At 37.5% G+C, this 16,101-nt stretch overlaps 1 protein-coding gene across 7 annotated transcripts in view; it reads left to right on the forward strand.

Moving 5' to 3' along the window:
- LOC127431843 (rho GTPase-activating protein 21-like) overlaps window positions 1-16,101 on the forward strand; it is a 165,598-nt gene that overhangs the window by 114,891 nt on the left and 34,606 nt on the right. For all 7 annotated transcript variants that reach the window (XM_051682443.1, XM_051682442.1, XM_051682437.1 and 4 more), the window contains one exon: window positions 12,376-12,468. In XM_051682443.1, the coding sequence (XP_051538403.1) occupies window positions 12,376-12,468 (93 nt within the window). The remainder of the gene's footprint in view (window positions 1-12,375; window positions 12,469-16,101) is intronic.

Genomic DNA, 16,101 nt, shown 5'->3' on the forward strand with positions numbered 1-16,101 from the left:
TCACAGTCCTCCCCCACCTGATTCAGGCCGGGGTGCCACTGGTCTGACCAACTCCCAAACCAGCATGTAGAATGCACATTAAGTAGAACTGAAGCAGGAGCTGTCTAATGCTGAAACTGCCACTAATGTTTCCAGAGTGCAATAAAGTTAGTTTTAGGTTCAGTATTCGTTGGACATTCTGTTTCTCCTACCTGCGCTCTCTGAAGGCCACAATCTTACAAAGATATCATTAGCACAAGTAGGTTAAAGTGTATAGAACATATCAAACTAGAATAAAACATTGTACTAAAACAGTCCACGCTTGTTGTAGCTGCAGACTTATGCCTGAAAATGTTCCGATGCGCTTTATTGCCTAGCCTTCAAACGGACCGTCTGAAAATTCCACCCACAATGCTAAAATGCCGGATGTGTCCAAGCATTCATTCCACTGACATGCGTGTTATAGATAAAAACTACAACCTTTAAAATGTGGGTTTTAACAAACAGGGTTTGTTAAAAGAGAAGATGCAAGTCAACTGAATGAACGCTTGGAAGCCAGCGATGTTTTAGTGCAGTGTGTGGAACTTTCGGACAGTCCCTTAGGAACAATTGGCGAATATTCACTGCTTGGCTGCTGTACTGTGGTCCTGCATCTGATTAGACATGAACAGGTCCAGTGTTACAAGCTGTTATCAGAGAGAATAGTTAAAAGGCTCTAAAATCTCTTAAAGAATCTTAAAGTATGTAAAAGACATTTTCCAGCAAATCCTTACCATGCCTAATGCGATAAAGCAAGAAGTTATGAATGTCTTCCATGTTAATCTGAGTTTTTGTCCTAGAAGGCCACAGAACAAGCATCACATGACAATATATTTTGCTGGCCGCTGTTTTTCAATTTTTGCCGTGTCGTATGCCTGTATAGCTCAATATAGCGGTATTTTGAACATCTAAAATGTTCTGAATGGCTTTGATTTTGTCGCTTCATACAGTATTTTTCTTACAGTGAAATTGAGCAATTTGCCTGGTTAGGACATAAAGTTGAGCCGTGGTCACACTAGGCTCTGAAGATGCTTAATTATTTGAAGCTCTGCAATAGACAGGATATGATGTCATGCTCAGTGGTATGGAATATATTAATGACAAATGTCTTTGAAAAAAAAGCATGCTAAATTGCACTAATTGACCAAAAAAACAAAAAACACATTGCATTTACAGTGCTTGTAGATATATATATAAGAATAAAACATAGAGATATTTTATAGGTGTTTGTGATTGACAGCTTTTAAAATACATCACTTATCTATGATACTGTAAACACTACATGAATCTGATTAAAAAAATAAAATAAAAGGGCGACATGATTACAGGAATGAAAAGATGAAAGTTATTTTAATACAATGATCCCCATTTTATATCATAATGTATGAAACAATTACAATAAAATGAGTGTAGGGTCTACATTTTCCTTAATGCCGACTGAGAAAGTTATTGTTGCGCATAAAACATGTTCAGAACAATGCAAGAAATGCAAAAAAACAAAAAATAAAAATAAAAAAGCAGGGTCACTTGGCGCGTCATGTCCCGCACAATAGAGATGGTAGAGCAGTTGTATGGTACAGGGGCCACATTGGGCTTTGAAGGAATAATTCACACAAAAATGAAAATTCTCTCATCATTTACTCACCCTCATGCCATCCCGGATGTGTATGACTTTCTTCAGCAGAACACAAATTAAGATTTTTAGAAGAATGTCTCAGCTCTTTTGGTCCATACAATGCAAATGAATGGGTGACAAAATTTTGAAGCTCCAAAAATCACATAAGTCAGCATAAAAGTAGCCTAATCCATGTGACTCCAGTGGTTAAATCCATATCTTCAGAAGTGATATGATTGGTTGAGTGAGAAACAGATCAATATTAAGTAATTGTTTTACTATAAATTCTCCTCCATGCTCAGTCAGTCTCCACTTTCACTAACTTTCACTTTTTCTTTTGTTTTTGGTGATTCACATTCTTCATGCATATCGCCACCTACTGGGCAGGGTGAAGAATGTCTAGCAAACATTTACTTAATAGTGATCTTTTTCTCACCCACACCTATCACATCACTCCTGAAGTCTTTTTGGAGTGTCAAAATTTTGGCATCCATTCACTTGTATTGTATGGACCTACAAAAGAGATATTCTTCTAAAAATCTTAATTTGTGTTCTGAAGAAAGAGGGTCATAGACATCTGGGATGGCATGAGGGTGAGTAAATTATGAGAGAGTTTTCATTTTTGAGTGAACTATTTCTTTAAGTAGCACATGTGGGGCCACATTGTCCTCCTTTTGAGATACAATGTTCCACATTTAGTTCTGTATCTTTTAAGCCCAGAAATAGTTGTGTTCTCATTCTCATGCATGATGCACAATTTTCTGAAGTTTGTGACTGGTGGAATATTCTGCCTGAAGTATTGCTCTACAAAGGTTGATAGTTTTCTATCAGGCATTAGAAAAAACTTGATAAAGGCTGAGCATAATTATAAATTATTTTATCATCTCTACTTTCCTGGTAATTTATTATACAAATTAACACACTCTCTACATCTGGGGTCGGTATTATTAAAAAAACCAACAATATTATTAAAAAATATTATTATTAAAAATGTCACTGTTTTAATATTACATTAATACTTTTAAAGCTACTCAAGTTATTCAGCCAAAAGCAGTGAGTGGTTTTCTCGTTTCCTTGTTATTGTTGTTTGATTAATAGCCATTTTATGACAAAGACCAGACTCATAGGCTCAATTCAGTTACATGTTACATGTAAGTCCAACATTGCATGCAAATACGCTTTTTGTCCCACTGTTTACGTTCACTTTAGACCAAACCAACTGCGTTTACATTAATGCCTCATCAAGATGGGCATTGGCGGAATTATAAAGTGCATTTGACCATTTAGGCACATACCCGCATTAGCACACAAACATTAGCTGCCTGTCAATCAAACAGCACGCAGCTACAGACGACAGGAAATAAAAAGTCAATCTTTAACATTCCATCTAGATCAACCAACCAGTGGTGGTCTTGCTATCGTGATCAATGTAATGAACACCCCTGTTCTAGATGTAGAACATAAGCTAAGTATAGAAAATTACTCAAAAGTTTATCATCGATATCGAAGACATCTCTCTTTCTTTTCTTTTTTTCAGATAAACACCAAGATCGTTTTATCGCCCAGCCCTATTGATAATATTGTCTTAATCTCTCACATCAACCCAATAATCTCAGTGATAGATTATAGGTTAAATTACAGGCTACATTATAGACACAGAATCTAGTAAGCAGAAATATTAAATTTACCTCGATATGTTTCTTCAAATTAGAGGCAGGATTAATGCTGATATCTGGCTTGAGCAAGTTAAACTCACATGACACGATCAAGCAATTGGCCTTTTTCACTGCGAAAAGCCCTTTCAGGTGCGGCCATGATGTTCAGGTGTTGAACTGTGCTTGAGGCATCCTCCACATCCATAACAGTTGGCGCCGTCTGCAGCAGCTGTTCAAGTTTTTTACGTGTGATTTGATTTGACGGGAGTCAGGAGACACTCCCTAGCCAATCATGTTGATAGATAAAAATAAAATCAGGACAGGGAAGTAGCGAACACAGACGGTGGAAAAATAGCGCATTAAAAGTACAGTTACAGCACTTAAAATGTACTCAAGTAAAAATAAAAGTATACAATTTTAAAACTACTTAAAAAGTACAATTCCTGGGAAAAACTACTTAATTACAGTAACGTGAGTATTTGTAATTCGTTACTTTACACCCCTGTATACAACCATATGAAATTGCATCCACCAAAAATGCAAGCACTGTTCATGCAATACGTTTATTTTTTTTAAAGACATTTGTCATTAATATACTTTCATACGAGGGCTTCTGGTTTTGGAAAAGCTAGAAATTAATTTCTGCATTTTACTCATTAAATAAAGCATACCAAGTCCAGTTTCTTATTTATTCCCTCTGTCTCTTCTCCATGTCTAAGAGTGTGGCAAGAGAGTGAGAGATTCAGGGGGCTGTGTTTTGCTGGAATTTGGCCCTGCTGTGTAATGTTCAGGGGAATAAGGGAATGGGCGTCCTCTCAGCCACTGCCAAACAACATTATCCAACACAAAACAACAGGAGGGCCAGCTGTGCAGGAGAGACTTCAGCCAAAATAAGAGAGGACAGAGGAGAGAAAGAACAGGAGAAAGATTTGATAGAAAAGAGAAGAGTGAAGAAGACTAGAGTAAAATGCTATAGAGCAGAGTCAGACAGAGCTTGTATTGGAGTGGTCAAAGTAGTAGAACTGATAACAGAATTATGAGAGTATGAGAACTGAGTACTACAGAATAGTATCAGTGTAGTCTGGTTCAGCTTATTCTGGCCAAGAACCCCCACTTACTGTAGACTGGAAGAGACCATCTGGTTGACTTGTAAAACGACCAAACACAGTTTGCTTTTCTTACGTGACGTTAAGGGATGAGTTTATCTGAAGTTGGACATAACTCTAAGAACAAGCAAGAATAAAGGTGTGCTCAAGGATATTCTCGTTTACTTGTTACTTACTTCCTAAAAAATTGGAATATCTTTTAACAGACTGATGTTGCTATGAATTGAGTGACAGGAGGTCGAAAGTTCCTTAGTTAAAATAGCTCTTTGCTAACCGAAATTCACATCACTGCCCCCAGTGACCGAAGCTGGAAGTGTTGTTGAGGTTAAATGTCCACAGAGTGAAGCCAAAAGCTAGATGTATTTGTATTTGTAAATGATACAATCAACAGGAATGCATATGTTATTAACTTTACCCCCAAACCCCAACCCTAAACCTAACCGTCAGTGGAGTAAAAATGAAATTTTGGAAGTGAAAATGCAACCTACCATGCACACTCACTATTTTTTATGTGAACACGATTACTTTCTGGTTCTCACCGGACTAGAACCTGTGTCTCTGAGAATGCTCATGCAACGCGCTATCAGTAGCGCTAGAGGTGCATGAATTTAAGCAAAAATGTCTGATGGGCAGGGCTGTATGCTTAATATTTTAGGTGTTAGCATTGGTACTTTGTTTTACTAATACTTTATTTTTTATATTTTATTAACATATACATTGTAATAGTTTTAATAATAATAATAATAATAATAATAATAACTTTATTTATATAGCACCTTTTAGCAATTTAGCACAAAGTGCTTCACAAAACATAAAATCAAAACACCCTCAGTAAAAACTAAAATTGACAAAATAGTAAAAGCAAGTTTATACAAATACGTTTTTAAACAAGACACAGATTCAGCAGATCTAATATCCCAGGGTAGGCTGTTCCATAATTGTGGGGCCTTCACTACAAATGCTCTATCACTTTTTGTCATACATCTGGATCTTGGAACAGCCAACAGTTCATGACAAGAAGCTCTAAGAGGTCTAACTGTTTTGTAAGGTCTTAAAAGTTCTGCTTAATAATCTGGCACCAACTCATGTAATGCCTTATATAATAAAATCTTGAAATCAACCCTAAAATGAATTGGTTATCAATGCAAAGAAGATAAAACTGGAGTAATATAATTGAAAGACCTAGTTCATGTCAAAAGTCTAGCTGTAGCATTTTGCACTGATTGTAGCCATGCTAACGTGCATTGATTTAAATTTGAAAATAGTACATTACAATAATCTTGGTGAGATGAAATAAAAGCATGAATAAGCTTTTCTTTATCCCTAAAACTCAAAACCTGTCTCACCTTGGAAATGTTACTTAACTGATAAAAACAAGACTGAACTAACTTAATGACGTGATATTAAAAATGTAAATTTGTGTCAAAATAGATGCCCGAATTTCCCAACACGTGCTGAATATTCGGACCACTTGATTAAGTGCTGACTCAATCAGATTTTTTTTTTTTTTTTTAATCATGACCGATTATGACAACCTGTTTAATCAGAATTTAACTGCAGCAAATTACATGCCATACACTCTTGAAGAACATTTTACTAGTCAGATCATTGGGATTCAACGACAAATATAACTGTAGTTTATCTGCATAGCAATGAAAACTAATGTTGCATTTTCGAATCACAGAACCAAGAGGTAACATGTATAGAGAAAACAAAATTGGCCCTAACAGGGATCCTTGCAGAACACCACAGTTTATTTGTTGAAGTGGAGGACATCTCAACTCCAAAAGACACTACAAATTTCGTATTTGACAAATAGGAAACAAACCAGTCTAAAGACACCCTAGATATTCCCACCCATCTCTTTAATGTATCAATTAAAACTGAATGATCGACTACATCAAACGCTGCAGTTAAATCAAGCAACACTAAAATTGAGTATTCTTCAGCATCCTCCGCCATCAATACATCATTGGTCACCCTAAGAAGGGCAGTTTCTGTACTGTGATTTTCTCTCAAACCTGACTGAAATTTCTAAAAAATAAGGTTATCCTACAATAAACCGCTGAAAAATCCATATCCATTGGCCACTAATCTGAAAAGCCTATTAGAGGAACACATCCCACTATGGTGTTTCTCTGAATCTCAGAAACATGCAACCGTTTAAGCTCGTTTTATTAGAATCGAGCAACTACATTCTTACAGACTTTGAGGGCAGAATAACATCTTGCCATTTTATTGATAGCATAAAGTTTCTGCAGCTCTCTTTTTGTGCACAGGCTCTTGAGCATGCAGCACAGAAGGACACATTAGCTTGAAAATGTATCCGCGGCAATTCACTAAAATTTGATTGTAAAAGATTTCACATTATCAAAGCTAATGAGTAATGTTCTTTGTTGCAATGCTCTTCGGAGACAGAAATGACACTTATCGCACACGTGCGAATGGGTTAAAATTTGTTGTCACATATTAGACATATTTGTTGTACATTCTTGCTGATGGAGGAGGACGATTGTCAGTAATTTGGCTGAATGGGGTCGATACATAGACTTTCAGTAGCTATCGATTTCCTGTATGATAATTTTTGCAAACAGAGTTTTACGTGCCACGTTCTATGTTTCACCGCAGCGTCCTGGGGAAATTAACACTAGAAGCGCTACAACAACTGTGCATTTTATTCACTTTCACACAAATTACGAGTTCAACGGCTGACTTTGACTTTATAAACACTTTATTTTTCACTCTGTTACTCACACACTGCTATGTTATGACATTGAATCACATTTACTCTAACGCATCATTTGAAAAACTATACATTTTAATGCTACAGACACACCTACAAAACACACTTATTCAAGTCTGATCAACTTCGGCTGCAGCTCACCTGATAGAGTGTCAAACTTTGGACTCAGAGGACCACAGCTCGAGACCAGTCAAGCACGAAAGCTGACATATGAGACAAAGGTGTCATAGAAGCGATACAAATGACGTGGTTGCTTCAGAAAATTTGCTTTTTGTGTCACATTTGCGACAAGAACAATATCGGTTAGGTTTAGGTGTTGGTTTGTGGTTAGTACTGTATGTCTGTTATGTTCACATCTCATTTATCTTTTAGGACACTATTGGTTTGGTTTAGGCTATAGTCTTAGGTTAGGGAGGTACATTTTAGTCAATAAAATTACATGTTGTCTGATTACAACATCATTTCACACTCTTTTGGCACATCCCACTGGAAACTGCAGGCAAACGTGAAATACAGCACGTAATTTTGGTTTGAAAAATTGTTGCCACGGTCATGAAATTCAGGCTGGACAAATTTTGAAAATCTAGGAAATGGTTCTTCCTGATTGTAGCTACCTTTCCATTTTTGCCAAGCTTTAGCAAATCCAGTAAATAGTTCTTGTTCGGAAGTGCTCATTGTTCAGAAGTGCTCATTGAAGCAGTCCGGTACTTTGTAAACACGACATTGATTTCCTGGCTGACTGATAAAAACCAGTGCACCCTGACTTCTGGAAATGTGTTAAGCATGCCAATCAGATTGAGACTTTTGGAATATGGAAAGCTATTGCCATGTTTGTGCAATAGGCAGTCCATTTACAGTCCACTGGCATGCCGTCTAAGACTGAGAATAGGTATGGTAGAGTAGAACAGGCCAATAGTTCATCTAGTTCCCACTCTACCTGCTCTTGTGTTGAACTCATTTGCCCCACAAATCCCAGAAGACATGTGTTCCTGATAACTGCCTGACACTCATTCAACATATCTTGGCTGGGTGAGTAGCATGCGGTGCAGGTGGAGATTGCCTACAGCAGAACAAGGCTAGATTTCCCACAATAAACCACATATTTTGTGTTGACACTGGCTGGATTTGAGGGTCAATGTGGTTCAGGCTGCTTTTACATGTGAAACATCAGTCATTTATACACCTCACACTTATAAAGACAACAGAGCTCTGGAGAAGAGAACACTGGGACGTGATCTGCACTTTGGCAGAGACGATTTTTTATTTTATTTATTATTTTTTTTTGGTTGTGATAAGGTAAATCATGGCTAATAAAAGCTGTGTTTGTTGTGTGGGCATTGTTTCTTGTTCACAAGCCCAACCACACACACAGAGTTACAAAAGAGGTTTCAGACTGCGGGAGGTTAGACAAACCTATCCCACACAGAGCCAATGTTCAGTGTGCCCTTCTCATCTCTCTGTTAATGTGTTCAAGAAAGGCATGTTTGAAAGAGTCACCCAACGGACAGCAGAGAATTTGGCACATCAGCTACTGTGAAACATCATTGCTTTAAACAACCAATTAGAATGCGGACCAGTCCACTTATGTGGACACATTCAGATCAGAGTTACAGCTATTAGACTCTGAACTGTAAAGAGATGTTTTATTCTTTGTATTTAAGATATGTATTTAAACCTTGTGGAATTGGAGGAATAGTTTAAGGGTTTAATTCATTTGAATGGGGACTGTCAAGTTCCAAACATGACAAAAAGTACCATTTAAAGTCTGTGTGATTATGTCAGACATGTCACAGGTTGATGAATACACATCCTCAAATGCTTAACATACTTCTAAAGCCTGAGAAATGTGGCATATAAAAATGAAAACTACCATCAGAAATGTAATATGCATTACTGCCCACATACTGTAAATAACAATATTTGACTTGTTCAGTTTTCAAACTTAATAACAGCCGATTTAGACTGAACAAGTTGCTGCATTCAAAATAAATGCAAAGACATATTGTAGAAGTAGTAGCTACATTATTTTTTTTTTTAGCAAAAAACAGTTTCATAAACAGTCAGTATGCACTGTAGTGGTGGCAAGACGGGATCCGGTTTGTCCTGTTAGATCTTATATGGTGGTCTTGTTTATAAAAGATCATTGTTTGATCATATTTGGAATCATAGCTGTCACAGCGGTTGCACTTTGGAAATGAAAAACCAGCCATTTGCGATCAGAGTTTGTGCGATTCTTCCGTGAAAAGTTCAAATCTACCAACAGCCACTGCGGAGCGGAGAGATAATGATGGCAATCATAAAAATGTCAAGTCAATAGGTCTGTTTCATCGTGATGGTGAAGTGGCACTGTGTTGGAGTGCCATTGGCGGTTATGTGCACATAAATGAATCAACATATAAGACCATGCGAAAATCTTAAATAAATTAACGAAATAATAGCATATGAGTATAGTGAAGTATTGGATCCTTAGTTACTGTGTTAATGTTAGAGATGTATATCATTTCCTTAAGAGACTTAAGGATTTTGGGCTCCATAATGCATTGCTACGGCACTGGCCCATTCACAACGCGAGTTACTCATCTAGCGCAACTTGTGCATTTGCTTCATTGTCTGTTCAGATGTAAGTGGTAATATTATTTTTATGTTGTTGATATAGCTGATCATATAGGACATGTTTGAAAAAAGGTGATTAACCCACTTAGCGCTTCAGTTTATCAGTGTTCAGCTCTTTAGCTCAGATTGCTCAGATGCTGCAATCCTCAAAATACTATGAGTGAATCATTTGACAAGGTTTGATTCAACAAGGTTTTTCTTTTAATTAAAACATTGTTAGTGATGGGCTGTTACAAACTATTTTTAAGTTTTTTTTATTATTATGGTATTTTGGGTATTTTGAAAATCATGTCTTAAAATTATTTTAATTATTTTTAACAAATCCTGAGTTTGTCCTGATCTACAGATCCTGATGGAAATCTAAAGAAGCCCACTTCAATGGCATAAACGGCACTTCTGGGGCTTTTTCAGCTTAATTTAAATGAAGCACTCATTTTTCTTTTGTTCGGTTCTTTTCTCTGGTGCCAAAAGAACCCGGAAGTGCCACTGCCGAGCATTTCTAAACTGTAACTTCATTCCATCCTCTCTGAAATATTCCAGTATTCCAGAATAGAGATATAAAGTAGGAGAAGTATTCCAAGTTGTTATTTACTGACAGTCTTTACATCCCCGTAGCTCTCAAATCTAATTTTCGCATTGCATATTCAAACTTGGCTTGTTACGATTGGTTACGAGACATCAAACCTGGCATGCTGTGTCTTTTTGTGCCATATTTGAATATATGCAATTGCAAAAATTCAATAGAACATTAGAAATCATATGGACATGAGGGTGAGTAAACGATGGCCGAATTGACCATTAGACAAATATTTTGTCATCCACTACCTTTTAGTTAATTCTTTTAGTAGTGTAACTCTATTAATGGGCTGTCCCCATAGGTGTATCCGAATATTTTTGCCTCTCAGTGAGGAATAGCCATTATAAACCCTCATCCTGGCAGCCTGATTGGATAGACGAGGATGAGCCCTATCATTAGCCAGAGCCTCTCATGAGCAGCCAATATTAAACAGATTGGCCCACAATTCAAATTTAACAGAATGAAATAAGAACCCTACTGTCAATGAGCCACTGTATTGATTGTGTCCTATTAGTTTGACATCATCAATTGATCATATGAATCACTGCCCTCTACAGGACAAGGATGGAAGTTCAATACTGTATAGCCTGTAAACAGTACTGGCACACTCGAATACTGTACATACAGTTGGTTTAATATTTTGTTATCTATGCATTTGTAAGAGTGAATGAAGTGTTCAAATACTTTTTGGGGCCACTATATAAATAAATATACATCAAGTCTTTTAGTTTTTCAAAGCATGCAGTGAAGCCACACAGAAATGAATGCACATTATGCATATGGTCAGATGTATGTCAGAATCAGAGCATGCTCAGTATCTGATATGGTCAATGTAATTTGAAGTATTACATCATGTAATGCATGGTGCAAATCTGTGCAACACCTCATGTGCCTATAGAGGGAGTCATAAACCACAAATCGCAAGCACAGCAAAAGACTGCTTATGTTGCATGCAAACGTGTTTGTGTACCAGTGCAAGCAGTGTGCAGGATATGTGTGTATGTCAGTGATTTTGTGTGTTTGGTGGACGTGTCTGTTTTCTAGGCTGCACTCTTCAGTGTTGTCCTAATGTTGCCCAAACTACTTAACATAGAGCAACTAGGGATGCGCAAAAACTATATATTTCTTAATCGACTAGTCAGTGGGATGTCTGAACCATTAGTCGACAAGAATGTCTTAGGGATGTCCTGTTATTTGGCTGATTTACATTCATGTCCGTTCACATGTGTTTCTACCTCAAGACGTGTTCTTGCATTCAAAAACAGCTGGACGGAAGCACAAAAGATTTCGAGAAGTGACACCCAAAGACCAACATATATAGACCAACATTAAAAAAATTAATGCACAGCCCTTCTATGGTAACTTATATTCAACAAATAAATAGGCAAAATATCTATAACTATATACAGTATATATCTATCGAACCGAAGACCTTCGGATTATATATAATAAATATTAATAATATTGAAAAATAAAAATAACGAAGCCTGTACTGGTTCTATTTTACTTCAAAATCAAAAGAAACAAATAAGAAATTATATTTAGCATATATAAAATCAAGACTCAATATTTTTTGTGATATTATGTTCATGACAGTCACACACATTTTAACCCCAATTCTCAACATTGTAGTTCACCCTTGTTATCGCCCTTCATTTTCTGTGATTTTTATTTTAAAAATCATTATAAAACAAAAATGTTTAATGTATTACAATTAAAAAATGACCACGTTACATGAATGAGAATCATCATTGAAACAAATGGGAATAGTAGAAGGAAAATGTCTAAAAGAGAATTGGAGGGTAAAATGTTACAGTAAGTGTCCTGAAAATAATGTCATAATGCAATACACCTTAATGGTTCTAAATGTATGCTTAATTTTCTTTATGTAAAATATGATTTATGTTTTTCCTTTTTCTTTTCTTTTCTAAACATCTAACATGGGTCAAAAATATTTTATGGTCATGCATATTCACATCAATTCTTGCTTGACTGTGTGTTTTGATGCTGTGTGACGCTTGAGTGACATGTTTTTGTGTGTTCATCAGGGAGACAGCGGAACAGACTGGAGCCGATGGACACCATCTTTGTCAAGCAGGTGAAGGAGGGAGGCCCCGCCCATGGAGCTGGACTCTGCACAGGTACTGATATAGGAGACATCCTAGCATTCAAAAACCACAAGATGGAGCACAATGGAATAGGCTACAGGGTTCTCAAACGTAGGGTCCATTGTTTTAAAACTGACATCGATATACAATGCTGCACAGCAAAATTTGAACTATTTTTAGCTAGACGCTCATGTTGTGAGATGCTGAAAAACCAGTGAAACCAATTAAATGTCCATGAGAGAACAAATTAAATTCAGCAAATTAATAAAAATAGCACAGACAGAACGCAAGTGTGCATTAACCTCGTGCGACCCTGTGTCCTCAAATGAGGACATTACATTTTAGTTTCCCTATACCCTATTCATAATTTAAATTCATTCAAACTGAATTTCCTCATATCAGGAGGACTGTAGGCTTTCGTTTAAGGGTTCAATTATCCATGCATGGAGTCACATGACAAAACAAGATGGTGGCAATTTCAGTGAAATGTTTCTATGTAAGCAGACCAAACAAAAGGGCATCTGGAAAGAAACCTCATTAAGTTTTTACATTGAAGTCTGTTTGTGTCAAAAGAGTAGCATCTGTAGTTTCATCTGATGTGTCAATTTGAAAATTTTAGCGATGTATCTCGAGGTAGCACACTGTTTGTCACGTTGTCCTCGTATGAGGTCATTGGGACTTTATTTATGAAAAACCCAAGACCCAGTGGATGTGATCACCTTTGGGAATCAATGGCTGCATCTGGAAGCTGGAAAATTCTGCCTCTGGAGGCTATATATGGAGGTAGGATAAAAAAAAATAAGGTGCCTTTGGAGGCTATATATGGAGGTAGGATACAAAAATAAGGTGCCTTTCAAACTGATATCAGTGCAGTCCTACAAAACGCTGTAGGTTAAGCTATTAAATGATTAGGCAGCAAGGCAGCAGTACAGCTGCCTGTAGCTTTACTATGCTGTCAAGTGCATTCACATTAGGTTAGGAACTCAGTTCCAGGCTGCAGATTACTTTTTTCACCAATTGACATGATTGGCAGTCATTGGACTGTTGAACAGTTTATAGATTCAGAATTTATCAAAATAATTTTGATTTCAAATTGGTTAACAGCCATTGGACTATGTTGACCATTAGTTTGACAGCATTAGTTGTTACAGCACTGGCTACTAGGGGTGTAAATATTTGCTCTGACAACGATTTGATTCAGTTACTATTCTTTATCCAACAATTATGATGCATCATGAAATCTCAAATTTGATCACATTTTGATCTGATTAGATTATTTTGGAACGATTCATAATTATTATTTTATTTAAATATCCCGAAAAAATATTAAAAGTTTTTACTAAACATGCTTAATTTAGACACCACAGACATGCACCAGACTTGAGCACTAGAGTCACAGATGGTTTGGCTTAAATGTGTGGCTGCATATGTAAATAGAAAAATGTTACATGCATTATAGATATGAAATATACACTGATGAGCCAAAACATTATGACCACCTGCTTAATATGCTGTTGGTCCTTTGCGTGCTGCCAAAACTGCACCGATCCACCGAGGCATGGACTCTACTGACCCATCATTAGCAGCAGATCCTTCAAGTCCTGTAAGTTGTGAAGAGGAGCCGCCGTGGATCGGACTTGTTGGTCCAGCACATCCCATAGATGCTCAATCGGATTGAGATCTGGGGAATTTGGAGGTCAGGGCAACACCTTGAACTCTTCATCATGTTCTTTAAACCATTCCCAAACAATGTGTGCAGTGTGGCAGGGCGCATTATCCTGCTGAAAGAGGCCACTGCCATCAGGGAATACCATTGCCATCAGGGAATACCATTGCCATGAAGGGGTGTACCTGGTCTGCAACGATGTTTAGGTAGGTGGCACGTGTCAAATTGACGTCCATATGAATGGCTGGACCCAGGGTTTCCCAGCAGAACATTGCCCAGAGCATCACACTCCTTCCACAGGCTTGTCGTCTTCCCACAGTGCATCCTTGTGCCATCACTTCCCCAGGTAAGTCGCTCACACGTACACGGCTGTCCACAAAATGTAAAAGAAAATGGGACTCATTGGACCAGGCAACCTTCTTCCACTGCTCCAAGGTCCAGTTCCATTGCTTGCGTGCCCATTGTAGGCGATTTCGATGGTGGACTGTAGGTTGACCGGACAGGATAGCCTTGGGCACCCAACACCCTGTCGCCAGTTTGTGGTTTGTCACTTCTCGGACCACTTTCGGTAGGTACTCACCACTGCTGACTGGGAGTACCCCACAAGCCTTGCCGTTTCAGAGATGCTCTGACCCAGTCATCTGGCCATAACAATTTGGCCCTTGTCAAAGTCGCTCAGATCTTTACTCCCTCCCATTTCTCCTGCAGTCAACACATTGACTATGAGAACTGATTGTTCGCTTACCATCTAATCTACCCAAACCTTGACATGTGGCCTTGTTAGAAGATGATCAACGTTATTCGTTTCACCTGTTAGAGGTTATAATGTTTTGTCTCATCAGTGTATGTTACATTTAGATATGTTACATCCATTATAGATATCCGATGTGAATAACTAGGATAACATAATGTCTTATGCAACATAATGACTTGATGCAAGCAAATACAAACAGGCAGCATGTAAATCGTGGAATAAGCATAATAGATTTTATTATGTAACGTTAACATTTATTGCACCAATAATTACGAATGAAATATGTCAATATATGCAGGCAGATAAGATCCATGTTTAAATTAAGCAGGGTCTATCTGTTTGTTAAATCTATAGTTTATCTATAGGTCTATCTATATTTTAGTCTACAGTATTAGTACTAATTTTTAATCAGGGAAGAAAGCAACAACAGTGAACTTACTTTGGTGAAGTGGGCATAAACAGTTATGAATAATGACACAGAAAGCAGAACTCTGCAGTATCCATCCATCCATTTGAAGCTGAAGTGTGTAATTTTTGCGCCACTAGCATCACCAAACGGAATTGCAAAAATAAACATGGTTTTCAATCAGATTTCCCATGTACTTCGCACATCTGCCATTAATCGAATAAACAGATAGTCCCACCTCAAACTCACGCCACTGGCTGAGTCAATGTTGCTGTGTCGGGTGGTTGAGAAGCTCAAACAAACAGAGGAAAATGTATAGTGCCACAGAGTCACTGAATTTACAGTTTTCAATCAAATCAACCTACGAATGATTTACTTATAATTTTCTCTTCATTAAGCTGGGATACAAAAAAGTACTTTTAACATCGAAAAAAGTTACACACTTCAGCTTTAAGTCTCTGAGCTCACTGAGGCAGGATAGCAATCACCACTAAACAGCTGGAGATGAACCAGGCAAGAGCTCGTACCCCCAGCCAGCATTCAAAATTAATCGGTAGGACTTCGTCATAAGCAGCTGAAGTATTATGTAAGTGTGATCAGTGTGGACTGAAAGACACATTGAGAAGTTGTAACAACTTCCTTGGTCTCTATGGACAGACATTTGGGAGTGTCTGGAACATATGTTTTCCTACAATTATCCACCATCTCTTACTGCTGACCTTCTTCTTCCTGAAAATCTTCAGCACAAATCGCTCAGCTTATCTGAACAAGCATAATTATTCCATGGTTCTCAGTTCCTGTCCAGTTCTTTAAAGGAATAGTTCACCAAAAATGAAAATT

This window comes from Myxocyprinus asiaticus, chromosome 41 (assembly GCF_019703515.2).
Source record: "Myxocyprinus asiaticus isolate MX2 ecotype Aquarium Trade chromosome 41, UBuf_Myxa_2, whole genome shotgun sequence".
Lineage (NCBI taxonomy): Eukaryota > Metazoa > Chordata > Actinopteri > Cypriniformes > Catostomidae > Myxocyprinus > Myxocyprinus asiaticus.